Raw genomic sequence first — 23,188 nt, forward strand, 5'->3', positions numbered from 1 at the left:
CCCTAACCAGACCCTGACCATCATCAGACCCTAACCAGACCCTGACCATCATCAGACCCTGACCAGACCCTGACCATCATCAGACCCTAACCAGACCCTGACCATCATCAGACCCTAACCAGACCCTGACCATCATCAGACCCTGACCAGACCCTGACCATCATCAGACCCTAACCAGACCCTGACCATCATCAGACCCTAACCAGACCCTGACCATCATCAGACCCTGACCAGACCCTGACCATCATCAGACCCTGACCAGACCCTGACCATCATCAGACCCTGACCAGACCCTGACCATCATCAGACCCTGACCAGACCCTGACCATCATCAGACCCTAACCAGACCCTGACCATCATCAGACCCTGACCAGACCCTGACCATCATCAGACCCTAACCAGACCCTGACCATCATCAGACCCTAACCAGACCCTGACCATCATCAGACCCTAACCAGACCCTGACCATCATCAGACCCTAACCAGACCCTGACCATCATCAGACCCTGACCAGACCCTGACCATCATCAGACCCTGACCAGACCCTGACCATCATCAGACCCTGACCAGACCCTGACCATCATCAGACCCTGACCAGAGCAGGGAGGGACATTCCAGCGCCCACTCAGAGAGAAAAAGGAAGCCTGTTTGTTCTCCAGCATGAGACACAGAGGGCCTTATACACTAACACACACACACACACACACCACTTACTGACTCACACACACACACACACACACACACACACACACTGCTTACTGACTCACACACACACACCAAAACGCACACACACACACCAAAACACACACACACACACACCAAAACACACACACACACACACACACACCAAAACACACACACACACACACACACACACACACACACACACAACCAGTTAACAAAGACCTGGACGTCACATGACCACAGAACAGCCCAGAGGACTCCACACCCTTTCATTGAACAGCTGACTGTGTGTGTGTGTGTGTGTGTGTGTGTGTGTGTGTGTGTGTGTGTGTGTATATGTCTCTGTGTGTGTGTCTGTTTGTATGTGTATGTCTCTGTGTGTGTGTCTGTTTGTGTGTGTATGTGTATGTCTCTGTGTGTGTGTCTGTTTGTGTGTGTGTGTGTGTGTGTGTGTGTGTGTGTGTGTGTGTGTGTGTGTGTGTGTGTGTGTGTGTGTGTGTGTGCCGTCTGACCAGTTGGATCACATCTCTTGCTGTGGCCCAGAATTCCTCAAACTGTCACATGACAGACATTCATAAACACCACACACACACACACACACACACCACACCACACACACGCACACACACACACACACACACAGAGAGACTCACACGCACACACACACACACACACGTGTGTTTTACTGGACTCAATTCCTGTTGGAGGAGTTGTGTTGTGTTGCTGTACTTCCTGTGTAAAGATGGTAGATATACTAACTCAATACTGGTTTAACTATCCAACTATAATATAGAATATTATATATAACTGTCTATTTATCCTCTTCTCCTCTTCCTCTCCTCCTCCTCTTCCTCTCAGATCATGATTGAGTTCTGTGCTGGAGGAGCTGTAGACGCCACTATGCTAGGTAAGGAGACATGCATTATGGGTAATAATATGATCTCTCCCTCCCCCTCTCCCCCTCCCTCCCTCCCTCCCCTACCATTGATGTTAGGATGTTGGGGGGGTGAGTGATGATGATGATGATGATGGTGATGATGATGGTGATGGTGATGGTGGTCCGTACCTCTCTCCAGAGCTGGACCGTGGTCTGGTGGAGCCTCAGATCAGGGTTGTGTGCCGGCAGGTTCTGGAGGCGCTGGTTTACCTCCACAGCCTGAAGATCATCCACAGAGACCTGAAGGCAGGCAACATCCTACTCACCCTGGAGGGAGACATCAAACTTGGTAAGACCCTGACCTCTGACCCCTGACCTGGGAGGCCTGCTCCTTCTAGAAGACTCTGACCTTTGAACTGAACATGCTCCTTCTAGAGTGTTCTACATTTTACATTTTAGTCTTTTAGCTTTACTTTTTTAAGCTTTACTTTTTTTTCTTTACTTCCAATAAGTACATTTGTCACAGTAAGTGAATCAACTAAACATACATGGTCTAGAGCCACTATTGTCAAAGTGGTTACGTGGACCGGGGGTACGTGGATCCATCTAGGGGGTACGTGGATCCATCTAGGGGGTACGTGGATCCATCTAGGGGGTACGTGGATCCATCTAGGGGGTACGTGGATCCATCTAGGGGGTACGTGGATCCATCTAGGGGGTACGCAAAATAAATGTGTGATTTCCCTTCAACAGTCCTATTGAATAACCGACTGAACATAATCCCGCCTACAACAATCCATTAATTATGTTAAATAAGAAAACGAAAATAAGAAAGAAAAATTGAAAAGTGATAAATACTAACTGGACAATCTGATACCCTATTTTGGCGATAGAGTGCATGTAGGCGCATGGGAAGGCATCTTGAGTGAGGGCTGCTGCCGTGCAAAAGCCACAATTGTAACCTTGAATCGCTACATTTAACTTTCTCTTTTGGTTCTATTTGCCTCATCTAATCATTGATTAGATGTGTTGTGATGGAAGTATTCTCTCCCTTCGTCTCATTCACTCTCATTGTCGTTTCACTCTCTTTCTGTCTCTCTCTCTCTCTCACACGCACGCACGCGCACACACATACACATACACACACACACACATCAGCTGATGCCCTCGGTAACAAGTAATGTATGGACTTTAACTGCTGTAGCTAAATTTAAGAATATAAATATATATTAAATTCTTTATACCCTAAAATTTAGCGCAAATATCTTCCTGTGCCTATGAGTGCACGAGAGCAGACACCTCTTGACCAATCACAACAGTGTTTATGCTCTCGCGCCAAGGAATACAAAATTGCTGTTCTACATGCTCTTCATCACTGACATGGAAGCTTGTTTTACACTGCTAATTTGTGAAAAAAATAAAATAAATGGATAATTAGCTAAAAAAGGTTCAGCCCACACCCAGAGTGGCAACAGAAGATTGTACTGGTACTACAGATGAAGCCCCTGCTGTTGGGAGCAGCTGCTCAGGTCATCCAGGTATGACCACCAGTTCTGATGCTGTCGCTCTACTGGTGCTGCTAGCCAAGCTGCCACCAATATGGACAGTGATGACGAAGCAGCCCAAGAGCCACAGACCCCTGCCCCAGGAAAACACCAGACCCCTGCCCCAGGAAAACACCAGACCCCTGCCCCAGGAAAACACCAGACCCCCGCCCCAGGAAAACACCAGACCCCCGCCCCAGGAAAACATCAAATTGGCAGGGAGGTTGGAGTCTCAAAGAGAAGCAAATATAAAGAAGACTATATTACTATGGGGTTCACTTCCACTGGGAGTAAGGACTTCCCTGTGCATTAGTGTGTCATATGTGCCCAGGTTCTGTCTAATAACGGTTTGAAACCTTCGCTCTTGCGCAGACATTTAGAAACGATACATGACCATTTGAAAAACAAGCCACAGCAATTTTTTGAGCACCAATTGAGACAACTTTCTAACACCAAGAAATGTCTAACAGCGACAGATTCTATTAATAAGGCAGGTCTAGAAGTGTCTTACATGGTCAGTTATAGAGTGGCTAAGTCAGGCAAGCCTCGCACTATTGTTGAGGACCTCATTGTCCCCACTGCTATGGACATGGCTGAGAAAATGTTGGGGAAAAAGGCCAAACAGACATTTCAGAAGATGCCTTCATCAGACAACACTGTATCACGACTCATCAGTGACATGTCAGCAGACGTTTTAAAACAGCTACTACTTTGCGTACAAGCCAGTGAATACTATGCATTACAGTTGAACGAATCAACTGATGTAGCGGGCCTGGCTCAGCTATTGGTATAGGTCAGGTATATTCATGGGGGGTCTATTCAAGAAGATATCCTCTTCTGCAAACCGCTGGAAACCAGGACAACCGGGCAGGACATTTTTGGACTACTAGACAGCTTTATAACATCACATGAACTTACGTGGAGCAAATGTGTTGGAATCTGTACAGATGGTGCAAAAGCCATGACGGGACACAGCGGAGTAGTCACTTGAGTGCAAGCAGTTTCCCCCGATGCCACTTGGGTACACTGCAGCATCCACAGAGAAGCACTTGCTGCCAAGGGAATGCCTGACAGCCTGACTGAAGTATTGAATAATACAGTGAAAATGGTGAACTTTGTTAAAGCAAGGACCCTGAACTCACACCTTTTTTCCGCCTTATGCAACGAAATGGGCAGCGATCATTTAACTCTGTTACTCCATACTGAAGTCCTGTGGCTATCAAGGGGGAACGTTTTGGCATGGTTTTCTGAATTGAAAGACGAGCTTAAAATGTTCTTCATTGACCACCTTTTCATTTGTCGGACAAGTTGCATGACGATGAGTGGCTCACAAGGTTGGCCTATTTGGGGATATTTTTACTCGCCTGAATGAACTGAATCTCGGACTGCAGGGCCTCTCACGACAATATTCAATATGCGGGACAAAATTGAGGCCATGATTAAAAAGCTGGAACTCTGGTCTGACTGTGTCAACAAGAACGACACTCCCATCAGTGTTCCCATCATTGTATGATTTTGTGTGTGCAAACGAACTCAGACTTGCGGACAGTGTCAAATGTGACATAGGGAAACACCTCAGCGAGCTGGCTGCACAATTACGCAGGTACTTCCCCGAAACAGACGACAGAGATAACTGGATTCGTTATCCATTTTCTTCCAACAACTCATGCCACCTACCTTTGTCTGAGCGAGAGAGCCTCATTGAGATCTCCACCAATGGGGCAATGAAAATTTAGTTCAATCAGAAGGCGCTGCCAGATTGAATTGGCAAATCGCGCTATTAAGACTGATGCCCTTTGCAACAACTTCCCTATGTGAGACTGGGTTCTCAGCTCTCACCAGCATGAAGACAAAGTACAGGCACAGACTATGTATGGAAAACGATCTAAGACTGAAACTGTCTCCAATACAACCCCATATTGGAGCGTTATGTCAGGCCATTCAAGCACATCCCTCACATTGGTCTGTGGTGAGGTGAGGCATTATGTGTTCAATTTCAAGTTTATTTTGCCCAAAGTACAAGTACAACTTGCAGCAAAATGTTCTGCTGTCAACTCCTTTTCTAACTGTGCAATGTGTGTGTATACAGTGGGTAAAGTAATAGTACTATGTACAGTAAAGTGGATGTGTCTCTGGATATTTAGGATATTTACAGAATTGTCGATACAGGCATACAGGTTGTATTGCATGTGTGTTCATTTTTACAGATTTTACAGTTTTGTAGTCCACTATAGTCCATATGGCCCAGTTCAAATTGGCAGGTACAGTACAGTTTATGGCTATAGGCCAGTTTGTTACTGACCAGTTTTGTTTACCTTGTTATGTGTTATGTTGTGTGTGAATTTAGGTGCTGATCACCTGTTTGAAATCCAAATAAAAAGCAGGAATTATTGGTTATTCTGTCTCATATATTTATAATATATGTGTATTATATACACTCACCGGCCACTTTATTAGGTACACCTTGCTAGTACCGGGTTGGACCCCCTTTAGCCTTCAGAACTCCCTTAATTCTTTGTGGCATAGATTCAATAAGGTGCTGGAAACATTCCTCAGGTGCTGGAAACATTCCTCAGAGATTTTAGTCCATATTGACATGAAAGCATCACACAGTTGCTGCAGATTTGTCGGCTGCACATCCATGATGCAAATCTCCTGTTCCACCACATCCCAAAGGTGCTCTATTGGATTGAGATCTGGTGACTGTGGAGGCCATTGGAGTACAGTGAACTCATTGTCATGTTCAAGAAACCAGTTTGAGATGATTTGAGCTTCGTGACATGGCGCGTTATCCTGCTGGAAGTAGCCATCAGAAGATGGGTACACTGTGGTCATAAAGGGATGGACATGGTCAGCAACAATACTCAGGTAGGCTGTGGCATTTAAATGATGCTCAATTGGTAGTAAGGGGCCCAAAGTGTGCCAAGAAAATATCACCCAAACCATTACACCACCACCACAAGCCTGAACCGTTGATACAAGGCAGGATGGATCCATGCTTTCATGTTGTTTACGCCAAATTCTGACCCTACCATCTGAATGTCGCAGCAGAAATCGAGACTCATCAAACCAGACAATGTTTTTCCAATCTTCTATTGTCCAATTTTGGTGAGCCCGTGCGAATTGTAGCCTCCGTTTCCTGTTCTTAGGTGATAGGAGTGGCACCCGGTGTGGTCTTCTGCTGCTGTAGCCCATCTGCTTCAAGGTTTGACGTGTTGTGTGTTCAGAGATGGTCTTCTGCATACCTTGGTTGTAACAAGTGGTTATTTGAGTTACTGTTGCCTTTCTATCATCTCGAACCAGTCTGGCCATTCTCCTCTGACCTCTGGCATCAACAAGGCATTTTCGCCCAGAGAACTGCCGCTCACTGGAAATGTTCTCTTTTTCTGACCATTCTCTGTAAACCCTAGAGATGGTTGTGCGTGAAAATCCCAGTAGATCAGCAGTTTCTGAGATACTCAGACCAGCCCATCTGGCACCAACAACCATGCCACGTTCAAAGTCACTTAAATCACCTTTCTTCCCCATTCTGATGCTCAGTTTGAACTTCAGCAGGTCGCCTTGACCATATCTACATGCCTAAATGCATTGAGTTGCTGCCATGTGATTGGCTGATTAGATATTTGCATTAACGAGTAGTTGAACCGGTGTACCTAATAAAGTGGCCGATGAGTGTATATGTGTGTTTACTTTTAGTTTATGCAGCAGAATTACAAACACAACCATTGTAGTGAGCTGTCTGTGGTGCTGGGGGGCCTCAGTAGGATGGAGCGGGTCTCAGGGGTACATGACTGTTAAAAGTTTGGGAACCACTGCTCTGGAGTTCTACTAAGAATATTCTACTTTTAGAACATTGGACCCAGGGTTCTAGAACATTCTACTTCTAGAAGGATGGACCCAGGGTTCTGCTCTCCTCTCCTCTCGAACCCTGGCTCTGTGTCCAGTGTTCTTCTTATGGTCTTGGTTCAGAAACATCAACATTAGAACAGATGGTCTGATACGTTGGATGTTGTTCAAGCTATCTGGGAATGAATCTGTTATCTAGCTGATTGAACACCAGAACAGGAGTGACCTCATATGAACATTGCTGCGTACACACAGCCAGCCCCTCCTCTTCTCCTCTCGCCCTGACCCCTGACCTCACCCACTCTGTGTTTCTCTGTCACAGCTGATTTTGGCGTGTCAGCAAAAAATACCAAAACCCTCCAAAGAAGAGACTCCTTCATAGGAACTCCATACTGGTGAGTAGAACACACACACACACACACACAGAAACACCAGCTATTGTGACTGGTTCCAACCCAGAGTGTGAGTGTTTGTGTCCTTTTACATTCCAGTCTTAACTAGACTTGCCTAGTCTGCTTCCAACTCTAACCCTAACCCTAACCCTAACCCTAACTCTAACCCTAGCTCAAACCCTAACCCTAGCTCAAACCCTAACCCTAGCTCTAACCCTAGCTCTAACTCTAACCCTAACTCTAACCCTAGCTCTAACCCTAACCGGCACCTTGTCAATCATTCCTAGTCACTAAGGCTGGGGTTCAGTCTGTACTAGCTTTTGCGTCGCCATTTCACTGCAAGTCAAACCCGTCTGACAGCCCGGTGCAGAACACTGATATCTGGGACCGGTTGGCCTCAGCTGAGGGTTTTGCTTCATTTGTTAAAAGGTGACATCATCCCCAGCTCTGCCTACTGTAGTAGCAGTTCTAGCATGAACACAGTGCTGCTCAAAATGGAGCCCAGTTGGAAGGATGAAGGGTAAGATATGGAGTTATCTGGAGGGTTAATGCCCGGCCTCAGTCTGTGGACTGGCCGGGTCCAGTAGAACAGGTCCTGTAGGTCCAGACCTCTAACCCTGACCCCAAACCCTAACCCTGACCTCAACCCCTAACCCTGACCCTAACCCCAACCCCTGACCCTAAACCCTAACCCTGACCCCAACCCCTGACCCTAATCTTAACCCCAACCTTAACCCCTAACCCTGACCCCAACCCCCCACCCTTATCCCTGACCCTAACCTCTAACTCTAACCCTGACCCTAACCTCTAACCCTGAGCTCACCCTAACCTCTAACCCTCCACCTCCTCAGTAAACACAGGTAATGAGTCAGGAACCAGGGGAGGCTGGTGGAGGTAGAAATCAGAGGACGCATTGTGATGTATGGAACGGAATGAGGAATGGTATCAAATGTGTGTGATACCGTTCTTCATTCCATTCCATGCTTTACAATGAGCCTGTCCTCCGATTTCTACCTCCACCAGCCTCCCCTGGTGTTCTACCTCCACCAGCCTCCCCTGGTAAGGAATGTCTTATCTAGTAGATAATAGTTAATCCAGGGGGCACTGAATCGCAGATATGAACCTTATCTTTGTGTGTGTATGTGTTATGACCATGTGTACAATGCACTTTAAACTTTGTAAACCTGAAATTACAATACCATGTGACCAGTAATGATGGTGTGTGTGTGTGTGTGTGTGTGTGTGTGTGTGTGTGTGTGTGTGTAGGATGGCACCAGAGGTGGTAATGTGTGAGACTATGAAGGACGCTCCGTACGACAGTAAGGCAGACATCTGGTCTCTGGGCGTGACGCTGATTGAGCTGGCCCAGATAGAACCGCCCCACCACGACCTGAACCCCATCAGGGTGCTGCTGAAGATCGCCAAGTCTGACCCGCCCACCCTGGACCAGCCCAACAAGTGGTGAGACCCTAACTCTAACCCAACCGTAGTCTTAACCCTGACCTAACCCTCTGAGGAGGGAACTAGAGGGGGGAGGAGATTTATACGTAAATTGTATATGTAAATTTTGGGGCTTTTAGGCCATGCCAAACTGTGTGTGTGTGTGCGTGTGCGTGTGTGTGTGTGTGTAAGGTCGAGGGACTTTAAGGATTTCCTGAAAAAGTCTTTGGACAAAAACCCAGAGAGTCGTCTGAGCGCCTCTCAGCTGCTGGAGGTAAGCATGGCCCCTCCCCCTGCTCCTCCTCCTCCTCCCCCTGCCCCTCCTCCCTCTCCCCCTGCTCCTCCTCCTCCTCCTCCCCCTCCCCTTCCCCCTGTTCCTCCTCCTCCTCCTCTCCTCCCCCTCCCCGTGCCCCTCCCTCTGCTCCTCCTCCCCCTCCTCTTCCCACTCCCCCTCCCACTCCCCCTCCCACTCCTCCTCCTAAGGGTTAGGGTTGTCCTGAGGTTAGGGTTAGGGTTGTCCTGAGGTTGTTCTAAGGTAGTTCTAAGGTTAGGGTTGTTCTAAGGTTAGGGTTGTCCTGAGGTTGTTCTAAGGTTAGGGTTGTTCTAAGGTTAGGGTTGGGGTTGTTCTAAGGTTAGGGTTAGAGTTGTTCTAAGGTTGTTCTCCCCCCAGCACCCGTTCGTGTCCTCTGTGACGAGCAGCCGTCCACTGAGGGATCTTGTGGCGGAGGCGAAGGCGGAGGTGGAGGAGGAGGAAGAGGAGGAGGAGGAGGAGGAGGAGCTGCCCGTGGTGAGACCCTGGGGGGGGGGGGGGGGTTCTCCTGTCCCTGTCTCTCATACACATTCTCTCCCTCTCTCTCTCACTCTCTCACTCTCTCTCTCTCTCTCTCTAACCCTCTCCACCCCTCCCCCTCCCCCCTCCTTCTCCTCCCCCCAGTCCCCAGGCAAGGACCCCTGCCAGACCAGTCAGACCAGTATGGAGGGAGACCCCCCACCAGACACCCCCTCTCCAACCCCCTCTCCCTCCCTCACCCCCATAAAGGAGGTCCGGACCCCCGTAGAGGACCAGGGTCTCCCCCAGACAGACCAGGACCAGCAGCAGGACCAGCCAAGCCTCCGACTCCCTGAGGAAGGCCTCCTAATCCTGGACTCAGACAAGCCCGGCAGTGACACCACTACCACCACCTCCGACTCCGGCATCGAGGACGGCAAGACCACCCCCACCTCGGAGGAGGGCAAGCCCCTGGAACCCCCCGGGAAGGAGCCCCCCCCCCTGCCGACCCAGCCCCCGGGGCCAGAGGCCCAGGACGAGGGGAGCAGCCTGGACAGTGGGGAGACCCCCGCAGCCCCCTGCCCCACCCAGGACCCGCCACCTCTCATCGGGCTGAACGGGGAGGAGCAGGCATCCGTGGGGGAGCGGGGGTCTGGGGGGGAGCGGGGGTCCGGGGGGAGGCTGTCCCAGCGCTACTCTGGTGCGGGGAACATGGACATCAGCCTCCACCTGTCAGGTGACCTGTCCGTCAACAAGGACACAGGATCCCTCTCCGTCAGGGTGAGTAGACTGTGTGTGTGTGTGTGTGTGTGTGTGTGTGTGTAGGGGGTAGTGTGTAGGGTGTTAGGGGGTAGTATGTAGTGTGTTAGTGTGTAGGGTGTAGGGGGTAGAGTTTAGGGGGTGGGGGTAGTGTGTAGGGTGTAGGGGTGGTGTGTAGGGTGTAGGGGTAGTGTGTAGGTATAGGGTGTAGGGGTAGTGTGTAGTGTGTAGGTATAGGGTGTAGGGGTAGTGTGTAGTGTGTAGGTATAGGGTGTAGGGGTAGTGTGTAGGTATAGGGTGTAGGGGTAGGGTGTAGTGTGTAGGGGTAGTGTGTAGGGGTAGTGTGTAGGGGGTAGTGTGTAGGTGTAGGGGTAGTGTGTAGGTGTAGGGGTAGTGTGTAGGGGTAGTGTGTAGGGTGTGTAAGGTGTAGTGTGTATATCTCTCTCTCTGTGTGTCTCTCAGGACCGTCGTTTCTCCAGTAAGACTCTGAAGAGAACCAGGAAGTTTGTGGTTGACGGTGTGGAGGTCAGCGTCACCACGTCCAAGATCATCGGAGACGACGACAAGAAAGATGAAGAGATGCGCTTCCTTAGGTCCCACTGTTCCACACACACACACACACACACACACACACACACACACACTCCAGCACCAGTCTACACACACACACACACACACACACACACACACACTCACACACTCACTCCAGCACCAGTCTACACACACACACACACACACACATACACACACACTCCAGGACCAGTCTACACACACACACACACACACACACACACACACACACACACACACACACACACTCCAACACCAGTTTACACACACACACACACACACACACACACACACACACACATACACATTACCTAGCGGCTGGTCGATACAGCTCATAACACACACAGACCTCATCCATACGCCCTGATGTCCCCCTCTAGTGGTGTCAGGGTGGTACTGCTCCCCTCTAGTGGTGTCAGGGTTATACTGCGCCCCGTTGTCAGTGGTTCAGACGCAGTGAGCTTGGTGATGACTCAGACCCACTAGCAGATCCCTCTCATCAGGTTCTTAGTTCCTAGTCACAGTTCTTTGTTCCTAGTCCCCTCCTGTCCACTCTTTCCTCATCCTTCGACTCTCTCTATCCACAGACCTCAAGGCCGGCATGATCCTCTCCACGCGCTCCCTGGCTGTCTGAAACCCTGCAAGCTTGTAGAATAGGGCTCCGGGCAGCTGAGAGGAGAAAAACCGGCCTCCCTGATGACCTAGAACCTTATCTCTCTCCTCCACAACTACACCTCATCTGCTAAAGCTTCTTATTACCATTCCACAATTCAATCCTCTGCCTCTGACCCAAGGAAACTGTTCTCCACATTTTCCTCACTCCTCAGAATCTGTCCCAGCTGTCAAGCCTCTTCTCAAGAAACCAACTCTTGACCCGTCTGCTGTCCATAACTACAGACCGGTATCCCTTCTCTCCTTCTTATCTAAAACCCTTGAACGTGCTGTCTCTAACCAACTGTCTCACTACCTCCTTCAGAACAACCTCCCTGACCCTCACCAATCTAGCTTTAAGGCTGGGCACTCTACTGAGACTGCTCTCCTTGCTGTCACAGAGACCCTCTACTGAGACTGCTCTCCTTGCTGTCACAGAGGCCCTCCACTCTACTGAGACAGCTCTCCTTGCTGTCACAGAGGCCCTCCACTCTGCTGAGCTTCCTCCCTCTCCTCTGTTCTCATTCTTCTGGACCTGTCTGCTGCATTCAACACAGTAAACCACCCAAACCTTCTCTCCACCCTCTCAGAACTGGGCATCTCTGGCTCTGCACTCTCCTGGTTTGCATCCTACCTGGCTGATCGCTCTTACCAGGTGACGTGGAGAGGATCGCTGTCCTCTCCACCAGCCCTCACCACTGGGGCCCCCAGGGCTCTGTCCTAGGGCCCTTACTGTTCTCCATCTATACCAAATCTCTTGCCTCTGTAATTTCCTCAGATGGTTTCTCCTACCACAGCTACGCAGATGACACTTAACAGACACTTCTGACAGGTGGCAACACGTGTCTCTGTGTGTCTTGCAGACATTTCTGCTTGGATGTCAGCCCACCACCTCAAGCTCAACCTTAACAAGACTGAGCTGCTCTCCCTCCCGGGGAAAGCCTGCCCTCTCCAAGACTTCTCCATCACAGTAGAGAACTCTACTGTGATCTCCTCCCAGACAGCCAAGAACCTTGGGGTGATCCTTGACAACCACTTATTCTGTGTGGCGAACATCACAGCGACAGCACGCTCCTGTAGATTCTTCCTCTACAACATCAGAAGGATATGTCCATTCCTCACCAGAGAAGCAGCACAACTTTTGGTCCAAACACTTGTGATCTCGCCTTGACTACTGCAACACACTCTTGGCCGGTCTCCCCGCCTCCGCCATCAGACCTCTGCAGCTCATCCAGAACGCTGCCGCCCGTCTGGTGTTCAATCTCCCCAAATTCTCTACTCGGTCACGGCTTTTCACTGTCCTGGCGCCCCGCTGGTGGGAGGAGCTTCCCACTGCTGTCAGGACTGCATAGTCACAACCTATCTTCCACCGTAGACCTAAAGACATCCATCTCTTCCTCCATCTCTTCAGGCTCCATCCTGACCTCTTCACCCCCCACTACCCCTCTGTACAGTTCCTAACCCTAACCCTATGTAAATAATAATAATAATAATAACAATAAATCATAATCCTTCCTTCTTCTAGCATTGTGACTGCCAACGGCCCCTGGTCTTAGCATATATTTTACTTTAGCCAAATATATTTGTTGGATAAAAGCATCTGTTAAATGGCAAAAATTTAAATTTAAATCTGTGAAGTTAGTTCTTACTTCCTAGTCTCATCTGTGATGTTAGTTCTTAGTCCCTTGTCCCAGTTCTGAGTTCTTAGTCCTAGTTCTTAGTTCCTAGTCCCAGTTAATAGTTCCTAGTCCCAGTTCATAATTCCTAGTCCCATCTGTGATGTTAGTTCTTAGTCCCTAGTCCCAGTTCTTAGTTCCTAGTCCCAGCTGTGATGTTAGTTCTTAGTTCCTAGTCCCAGTTCTGAGTTCCTAGTCCCAGTTCTAGGTCCCTAATCCCAGTTCTGCGTTCCTAGTCCAAATTCTTAGTCCCTAATCCCAGTTCTGAGTTCTTAGTCCCAGTTCTTAGTTCCTAGTCCCAGCTGTGTGATGGATGGAGGTAGTGTGTCCCACCGCCTGACACACTGATGTGTCTGTGAGGAACAGTCTGCTGATCCAATCTGGAGGCTTCTCTTTCTGAACTCTCTGACAGTGTGAAGGTGAAACCCTGCAGTATGGATAGTCAAACTAACTTGTTTAATGTGTGTGTGTGTGTGTGTGTGTAGGCGTCAGGAGCTGAGGGACCTGCGTCTTCTCCAGAAGGAGGAGCATCGTGCTCAGGCACTCCTGAACACCAAACTGGACGCTCAGAAAGAACAGATGCAACGCCGCTTTGACCAGGAGATGAACGTGAGCACACACACACAGAGTTAGGGTTAGGGTTAGGGTTCTCTAACCCTAACCCTAACCCTAACCCACACACACAGAGTTAGGTCTGGAAATATTTGGACAGTGACACAATTTTCATAATTTTGTCTCTGTACGCCACTACAATGGATTTGAAATGAAACAATCGAGATGTAATTGAAGTGCAGACTTTCAGCTTTAATTCAAGGGGTTGAACAAAAATATTGTATGAAACGTTTAGGAATTGGATTAGGGTTAGGGTTAGAACCATTTATACCATTTTTATACACAGTCCCCAATTTTCAGGGGCTCAAATGTAATTGGACAAATTAACATAATCATAAATAAAATGTTCATTTTTAATACTTTGTTGAGAATCCTTTGCAGGCAATGACTGCCTGAAGTCTGGAACCCATGGACATCACCAAATGCTGGGTTTCCTCTGTGATGCTTTGCCAGGCCTTTACTGCAGCTGTCTTCAGTTGTTGTTTGTTTGTGGGTCTTTCTGCCTTTAGTTTTGTCTTCAGCAGGTGAAATGCTCGATCAGGTTGAGATCGGGTGATTGACTCAGCCATTACATAATATTCCACTTCTTTGCCTTAAAAAACTCCTGGGTTGCTTTCGCAGTATGTTTTGGGTCATTGTCCATCTGTACTGTGAAGCACCGTCCAATCAACTTTGCTGAATTTGGCTGAATCTGAGCAGACAGTATTTCCCTAAACACTTCAGAATTCATCCGGCTGCTTCTGTCTTTTGTCACATCATCAATAAACACTAGTGACCCAGTGCCATTGGAAGCCATGCATGTCCATGCCATCACACTGCCTCCACCGTGTTTTATACATGATGTGGTATGATTCGGACCATGAGCAGTTCCAAACCTTCTCCATACTTTTTTCTTCCCATCATTCTGGTACAGGTTTCATCTGTCCAAAGAATGCTGTTCCAGAACTGGGCTGGCTTTTTTAGATGTTTTTTGGCAAAGTCTAATCTGGCCTTTGTATTCTTGAGGCTTTTGAATGGTTTGCACCTTGTGTTGACCTTGTATTTGCTCTCGTGAAGTCTTCTCTTTATGGTAGACTTGGATAATGACATGCCGACCTCCTGGAGAGTGTTCTTCACTTGGCTGGATGTTGTGAAGGGGTTTTTCTTTACCATGTGAAGGATCCTGTGATCATCCACCACTGTTGTCTTCCGTGGACGTCCAGGCCTTTTTGTGTTGCCGAGCTCACCAGTGCGTTCTTTTTCTCTCAGAATGTACCAAACTGTTGATTTGGCCACTCCTAATGTTGCCGCTATCTCTCTGATGGATTTTTTTTTGTTTTTGCAGCCTAAGGTTGGCCTGTTTCACTTGCATTGAGAGCTCCTTTGACCGCATGTGCGTTCACAGCAACAGCTTCCAAATGCAAATGCCACACTTGGAATCAACTCAGACCTTTTACCTGCTTAATTGATAAAGAATTAACAAAGGAATAGCCCACACCTGTCCATGAAACTGCTTTTGAGTCAATTGTCCAATTACTTTTGGTCCCTTGAAAAACAGGGGGCTACATATTAAAGAGCTGTAATTCCTAAACTCTTCCTCCAGTTTGGATATGAATACCCAAATTAAAGCTGAGAGTCTGCACTTTAAGCCCATATTCATTATACAACTGTAACTTGAATATGTTTTGGTAAACAGCTAAAATAACAAACATTGTGGCAGAGTCCAAATATATATGGACCTAACTGTATACACATACACACACACATACACAAACACACACAGACACACACACGCACACATGTGACTGTATGTGAATGTTCCTCTGTGTGTGTGTGTGTGTGTGTGTGTGTGTGTTTCTCAGGCCAAGAAGAAGTACTATGAGGTGGAGGTGGAGAGCCTGGAGAAGCAGCAGAAGCAGCTGATGGAGAGGATGGAGGCGGAGCACGGCCTGCATCTGAGGGAGGAGACCAGACGCACACGCATGGAGCACAACCGCCACTATGCCAGCTTCCTCCAGCAGATGAAGCACAAGAAGAAGGAGGTGAAGGAGAGGGGGGGTGTGTGCGTGCGTGCGTGTGTGTGGTCGGTGTGTGTGTGTGTGTGTGTGTGTGTGTGTGTGTGTGTGTGTGTGTGTGTGGTCAGTATGTGTGTGTGTGTGTGTGTGTGTGTGTGTGTGAACCTGATCATTCTGTTGCTGTTCCAGGTGAAGCAGGAGGTGGAGAAGCTGCCTAGAGGCCAGCGAAAAGACGCCAGGAAGCAGAGGATGAACACCTTCCAGCAGAACAAGCAGACAGAGGTAGAGAGAGGAGGGCTGTCCTATCAACTCCCTTCATCATTCTCACTCTCTCACCCCACCACACATTTTTCATTCCACTTTCAATACTAACAGTACAGAACTGTGTTTACAGAACTGGAGGCTGCTGGAGGTTGAAATCGGAGGACTGCTCATTGTAATGGATGGAACGGAATGAGGAAGGGTATCAGACATGTCTGATGATACCATTCCTCACTCCATTCCATACAGGAACCTGTCTTCCGATGTCTCCCTCCACCAGCCTCCGCTGACCTACCTATGACACACTCTCTTCCTCTCCTCCTCTCCTCCTCCCTCGTTCAGGAACAGAACTTCCTGGCAGCTCAGAGGGACCACCTGGATGCCACTCTGAAGAGGATCATCTCTGAGAACAAGAGAGAGATCTCTGACACTGAGAGAGAGTGTCTCAACAAGAAACAGCACCTGATCAGAGGTACTCAGCTGTTCACTACTCAGCTGTTCACTACCCATTTACATTATATTTATGGCATTTAGCAGATGTCTTTATCCAAAGCGACTTACAACAAATACATTTGTCTAAGTAAGTGAATCATCTATCCATCAGTCATCGTAAAAGAAAAAGGGTCAGTTAAGATGTAGCCTGAAGAGATGGGTCTTCAATCTACGGTGGAAGATCGGTAGTGACTCTGTAGCCCTGACAGCAGTAGGAAGTTCGTTCCACCAGCGGGGCGCCAGGACAGTGAAAAGCCGGGACCGAGTAGCCCGGCTGCTGCATCCACGTAGAGGCGGCGGTGCCAGGCGGCCAGCTGAGGTGGAAGAGCGGAGTGATCGGGCAGGGGTTTGGAGGCTGACCATTGCTTCCAAGTAGGGAGGGGCTGTTCCCTTTGCCGCCCGGTTGGTGAGCTGTAGAGGCCTGATGGTGGCGGCAGGGAGACCGGCCAAGAGTGTGTTGCAGTAGTCAAGGCGAGAGATCACAACTGTTTGGACCAAGAGTTGTGCTGCTTCTCTGGTGAGGAATGGACATATCCTTCTGAGGTTGTAGAGGAAGAATCTACAGGAGCGTGCTGTCGCTGTGATATTCACCACACAGGATAAGTGGTTGTCAAGGATCACCCCAAGGTTCTTGGCTGTCTGGGAGGAGGTCACTACTGAGTTCTCTACTGTGATGGAGAAGTCTTGGAGAGGGCAGGCTTTCCCCGGTAGGAAGAGCAGCTCAGTCTTGTTAAGGTTGAGCTTGAGGTGGTGGGCTGACATCCAAGCAGAAATGTCTGCAAGACACGCAGAGACACGTGTTGCCACCTGTGAGTCAGAAGGGGGGAAAGAGAGAAAGAGTTGAGTGTCATCTGCGTAGCAGTGATAGAAGAAACCATCTGAGGAAATTACAGAGCCAAGAGATTTGGTATAGATGGAGAACAGTAAGGGCCCTAGGACAGAGCCCTGGGGGACCCCAGTGGTGAGGGCTCATGGAGAGGACAGCGATCCTCTCCACATCACCTGGTAAGAGCGATCAGCCAGGTAGGATGCAAACCAGGAGAGTGCAGAGCCAGAGATGCCCAATTCTGAGAGGGTGGAGAGAAGGATCGAGTGGTTTACTGTGTCGAATGCAACGGACAGGTCCAGAAGAATGAGAACAGAGGAGAGGGAGGAAGCTCGAGCAGAGTGGAGGGTCTCCGTGACAGCAAGGAGAGCAGTCTCAGTAGAGTGCCCAGCCTTAAAGCCGGATTGGTGAGGGTCAGGGAGGTTGTTCTGAAGGAGATAATGAGATAGTTGGTTAGAGACAGCATGTTCAAGGGTTTTAGATAAGAAGGAGAGAAGGGATACCGGCATGTAGTTATGGACAGCAGACGGGTCAAGAGTTGGTTTCCTGAGAAGAGGCTTGACAGCTTGGACAGATCCTGTGGATAGAGAGGAATTGATTATGGTGGTAAGGAACGGACGGAGGTCTTTGGAGATGGATTGGAGAAAGGGGGAAGGGGATAGGATTGAGGGGGCATGTTAGTAAGAAGCTTTAGCAGCTGATGCAGATGAGGTGTAGTTGAGGAGGAGAGAGAGATAAGGTTTTAGGTCATCAGGGAGGCCGGTTTTTCTCCATTTCCTCTGAGCTGCCCGGAGCCCTATTCTACAAGCTTGCAGGGTTTCAGACAGCCAGGGAGCACGTGGAGAGGATCATGCCGGCCTTGAGGTCTGTGGACAGAGAGAGTTGACTGATGAGGAAAGAGTGGACAGGAGGGTGGAGGAGGCTGCGTCAGTGGATAGAAGGGAGAAGGATTCAACAGAGGGTATGGAGGATAACACAGAGGAAGGACTCATACCTCATCCCTGTAGGCTGACTGGTCGTTGTTGGAGATCAGGCCGACCACGGTGGTGTCATCAGCAGACTTGATGATGGAGTTGGAGCTGTGCGATGCCACACAGTGGTGAGTGTACAGTAGGGGGCTGAGCACACAGCCCTGGGGGCCCCCCCGTGCTTGAGTGGAGGAGGTGATGCTGCCTACCTTCACCAGCTGGGGTCTACCCATCAGGAAGTCCAGGACCCAGTTCCATAGGGAGGTGTTGAGACCCAGGTCCCTGAGCTTGGTGATGAGCTTGCTCCTTGTTGCTTCCCTCAAGCTCTCACATCAAGGCCCGCTCCTCTTTAAGAAGCTCGAACAAACCATGACCCTTATCACAGTGTCTTATCCTCTCTCCCTGACTGAGGCCAACATACTGGATTATGGAAGCTCATTCTATTCCTTGACAGAGACTCATTTCCTCTGCTTTCAAAAACCACTCTCTCTTTCTCCCCCTGCTGGTCAGAGAGGGAAGCCACCGTCTGGGACCTGGAGGAGAAGAACCTCCATGAGAAACACCAGCTCCTGAAGCAGCAGCTGAAGGACCAGTACTTCCTCCAGCGCCACCAGCTCCTCAAGAAACACGAGAAGGTACTGGTGTGTGTGCGTGCGTGCGTGCGTGCGTGCATGCTTGAGAGAGTGTGACAGTGTGAGAGAGACAGAGAGAAAGCATCCTCTCACGTGTATGTGTGTGTGTGTGTGTGTTCCAGGAGCAGGAGCAGATGCAGTGTTATAACCAGAGGATGATGGAGCTTCTGAAGGGACGTCAGCAGCAGGAGAGAGGAAGGCTGCCTAAGATCCAGCGCAGCGAAGGGAAGACGCGCATGGTGATGTTTAAGAAGAGCCTCCGCATCGCCGCCGCTGGCAGCGGCCCGGACGATAGAGAGAAGGTCAAACAGGTAGGGGCGTGTGTGTGTACTTCCCCAGTTTACCAGCAGCATAATAACCAGTGGTGTAACAATTTCTCTTTGTCATCCCTCTCTCCTCTCCTCCCCAGTTTGCCCAGCAGGAGGAGAAGAGGCAGAAGGCAGAACGTCTGCACCAGCAGCAGAAACACGACAACCAGATGAGGGACGTGGTGGGGCAGTGTGAGGGCAACGTCAGAGAGCTGCTGCAGCTGCAGGTAACACAACTATCTCTCTCTCTCTCTCTCTCTGTCTGTCTCTCTCTCTGTCTATCTCTCTCTGTCTCTCTCTCTCTCTCTCTCTCTCTGTGTCTCTCTCTCTCTCTTGTTGTGTTACATTGTTAGAACTAGATGATGGATGGGTGTTTCTCTCCTGCAGAATGAGAAGTGTCATCTGCTGATAGAGAACGAGACTCAGAGGCTGAAGTCTCTGGACGAGCAACACAACCTCCAGCTGAGGGACTGGAAAGACCTGCTGAAACCACGCAAGAAGGTAGAGGCTGGGGGAGGTAGAACACCAGGGGAGGCTGGTGGAGGTAGAACACCAGGGGAGGCTGGGGGAGGTAGAACACCAGGGGAGGCTGGGGGAGGTAGAACGCTGGGGGAGGTAGAACACCAGGGGAGGCTGGGGGAGGTAAGACACCAGGGGAGGCTGGTGGAGGTAGAACACCAGGGGAGGCTGGTGGAGGTAGAACACCAGGGGAGGCTGGTGGAGGTAGAACACCAGGGGAGGCTGGGGGAGGTAGAACACCAGGGGAGGCTGGGGGAGGTAGAACACCAGGGGAGGCTGGGGGAGGTAGAACACCAGGGGAGGCTGGGGGATGTAAAACACCAGGGGAGGCTGGGGGAGGTAAAACACCAGGGGAGGCTGGGGGAGGTAGAACACCAGGGGAGGCTGGGGGAGGTAGACATCGGAGGACGGTTATTTCACTGATGATGGATGCATTTCTAATGGTGCTTTTGCCATCATTAACATCTACTTCCCTTCCTCCCTCCCCCCCTCCCTCCCTCCCTCCCTCCCTCCCTCCCTCCCCCTCCCCTCCCTCCTTCCCCTCCCTCCCCCTCCCCTCCCTCCTTCCCCTCCCTTCCTCCCTCTCCACCCCCCTCCCTCCCTCCCTCTCCACCCCCCTCCCTCTCTCTCCACCCCCCTCCCTCTCTCTCCACCCCCCTCCCTCTCCCAGGGCTTGGAGGAGGAGTTGAACCAGAAGAAGAGAGATCAGGAGGCTTTCTTCAGGATGACTGAGGACTCGGAGTGTCTCAGCCCCACTTCCCCCAACAGACTCACCAAGTTCCTCCCCTACGCTGAGTCCTCCACCACATAGACTGACCTCTGACCCCTGACACCCCCCTCCTGGGGGAGGTAGAACACCAGGGGAGGCTGGTGGAGGTAGAACACCAGGGGAAGCTGGGGGAGGTAGAACACCAGGGGAGGCTGGTGGAGGTAGAAATCGGAGGACGGGAATGGAATCAAACACACTTTTTTAATCGTCCTCCCTTTTCTACCTCGGCCAGCCTCCCCTGGTGAAGAGGTGACACACTGGACAGACCAAAGAATGAAACTGTCGTCTACTTTGAAGGATCTTAACAAATATATAAAAGCATTTTTGAATATAATTAAAAGTGTATTAAGCTGATGATTAATTGTTTATCTGTTCATATTAAATTCAGTCAGCTGACCAATGTGCATTTTTGATGCTATTTGATGATATTCTCTCTCACACACACACACACAAGTTCCTCTAGGCCTAAGAGCCTTAAATAGGACTCCTGTTGCTTCTTCAACATGGATGGCTTCAGTGCATAATCTATGAAAGCGAATTAGTTGAGATTTAACTAGGCCCCTAAATGTGTGGCGTGGATGATAACTACTTTTATATAAGTGTATGTCTGTCCGTTGGTTTAAAGTATACTTTGGTTGCCAACTGCTTACAGCCATCCTTCCCCGGTTTGAAAAACACCTCAGTGTCCAAGAATTCCAATATTCAGGTTGAATATCGTATGTAATCGTAATAGAGGGGTGGTGACCATTCAAAATCTGCAGAAACGATGCCAGTTCTTCCATAGAGTGACCCTAGGGTTAGGGTTGGGGTTCGAGTTAGGGGTTAGGGTTTAGGGTTAGGGTTAGGTTTTGTGTTGGAAGGGTTTTAGAGAAGACATAATTGTCCTTTGTGCTCAGGCACACTTCTCTGCTCTCCCTCTGTTAAAACTGGACCCAAAGTATTATTAATAATAAAAGAATGATCCATAGAAGGCTGAACGAACCAGGTGAAGAAGGTGTTAGAATACCAGGACTGAGGCTGCTGGATGGGGTGGAAAGTCTCCAGGCTAATACAAACAATAAATATCAAATAAATTGGCCTAAGTGCTGTAGTATAAATTAAAGTAATAAGTGCTTAGAAAAGGATTAAAAAACAATCAACTCATTAACACGATAAAACCACTCAATAAGGACTTCCGGCTTAGCGAACTATGGAGTGACGCGAAGTTTTCGGAGCTCCAGCAGAAATAGTTCATTGTTATTTGTAAAGGCACTTTTCAAACGTCACCTCTTGATTATATTTACTTTATTATATCCTACACATTATTAGTTGGTGTTTCGGCCGCAGAAATGCCCCCAAAACCTGCTAAATCAGCGAATCACTTTCTCAACCGAAGCCCCGAACCCTCCTCGCCGGCGAGCAGCGCGGGAGATTTCTCGGCCCCCAAATGTGAGATTCTCACTTCATTGCGCAAAGATATTGCGGAAATATTTAAGACGGAGCTGCGTTCTACTTTGGGAGAAGACCTGGCGACCATTAAGTCTGAGCTACATGCTCTGAAATCCGAGTGGTCAAACAAGATAGCAACGATGCAGTCGGAGGTGGTGGAACTGAAAAGCACTGTCAGGAAGTTTTAACTGGGTACTCCGACAATGTCGCCGTGATACAGGGAAAATTAGATTATCTTCAAAACGAAGTCAGTAAATTGGAAAGCAAATGTTAACATCTTGAGTCCAGGTCACGCCGTAACAACATCAGGATTAGGGTTAGGACACAAGATCCCCCTGCACAACCGCGACCGTTTCCAAGCTGCTCAAGGACGCCTTCAATCTGGATAAGGACCGATGTTAGACAGAGCACATCACACTCCAGCCCCGACCTCAGCCAGGTGAGAGACCGCCGTCCAGATTGCATTATCACTCAGACTGCGCGGACATCCTAAAGAGAGCAAGAGAGCGGAGGAAGATCGCGCTTGGAGGGAAGACCATCTCCGTTTTCCCGGACTCCCCAGGTGTTCTACCTCCCCCAGCCTCCCCTGGTTTCCCAGACCACACCGCCAAGATAGCCCGTGCCCGGGCGGCGTTGAACGATGTACGGCGACAGCTGAGGGGGATTGAGGGCCTTCGGTTTGGAATCCTTCACCCAGCCCGCCTGCGCGTCACATTCAACGGCAGGGAGAGGGAATTCACATCTCCACAAGAGGCACTTCATCAAAACTCTGAAAAATAACGGGGACTAGGCTGATGAATGGGCTGCGTTTGTTTTGCTTCCGTATGCTGGTCGGAGACCCTGGTGAGTTGGTAATGAACATGCACTGATGTGTCGCCAGGTCATGAAAGGCGACGGACCCAATACTGAATATGGCTGGGTTTTTGTGTGCGCGTTGGTGGGGGCTACTGTGGGGTAGATTATATTATTTTTTGATTCTATTCTCTTTGATTTTCGAGTTATTATGGTCGTATCAGACACAGTATAATTCATTTATATGTATGCGACCGGATGAGTTTTGTACATTACTTAGGCTGCTGTCTGTATGACAAAGACCAACATTATTTGTGGCTATTTGTTAATTACTCATTATAGGATATTACATATACTGTAAACTATTTTATTTTATTTA

At 49.3% G+C, this 23,188-nt stretch overlaps 1 protein-coding gene across 1 annotated transcript in view; it reads left to right on the top strand.

The window, feature by feature from the left end:
- The window catches only part of stk10 (serine/threonine kinase 10), a 27,661-nt gene extending 6,676 nt beyond the window's left edge, over positions 1–20,985 (top strand). Inside the window, exons 3-19 of the mRNA XM_083698046.1 lie at positions 1,543–1,591; positions 1,761–1,910; positions 7,274–7,346; positions 8,610–8,804; positions 8,976–9,057; positions 9,454–9,570; positions 9,718–10,332; positions 10,774–10,904; positions 13,694–13,817; positions 15,662–15,841; positions 16,004–16,096; positions 16,418–16,547; positions 18,872–18,996; positions 19,116–19,304; positions 19,403–19,528; positions 19,689–19,802; positions 20,491–20,985. Of these exons, the coding sequence (XP_083554172.1) occupies positions 1,543–1,591; positions 1,761–1,910; positions 7,274–7,346; positions 8,610–8,804; positions 8,976–9,057; positions 9,454–9,570; positions 9,718–10,332; positions 10,774–10,904; positions 13,694–13,817; positions 15,662–15,841; positions 16,004–16,096; positions 16,418–16,547; positions 18,872–18,996; positions 19,116–19,304; positions 19,403–19,528; positions 19,689–19,802; positions 20,491–20,631 (2,634 nt within the window). The 3' untranslated portion in view covers positions 20,632–20,985. The remainder of the gene's footprint in view (positions 1–1,542; positions 1,592–1,760; positions 1,911–7,273; positions 7,347–8,609; positions 8,805–8,975; positions 9,058–9,453; positions 9,571–9,717; positions 10,333–10,773; positions 10,905–13,693; positions 13,818–15,661; positions 15,842–16,003; positions 16,097–16,417; positions 16,548–18,871; positions 18,997–19,115; positions 19,305–19,402; positions 19,529–19,688; positions 19,803–20,490) is intronic.
- The last annotated feature ends 2,203 nt before the right edge of the window (positions 20,986–23,188 follow it).

The sequence above is a fragment of the Argentina silus genome (assembly GCF_951799395.1).
Source record: "Argentina silus genome assembly, contig: scaffold_140, whole genome shotgun sequence".
NCBI lineage: Eukaryota > Metazoa > Chordata > Actinopteri > Argentiniformes > Argentinidae > Argentina > Argentina silus.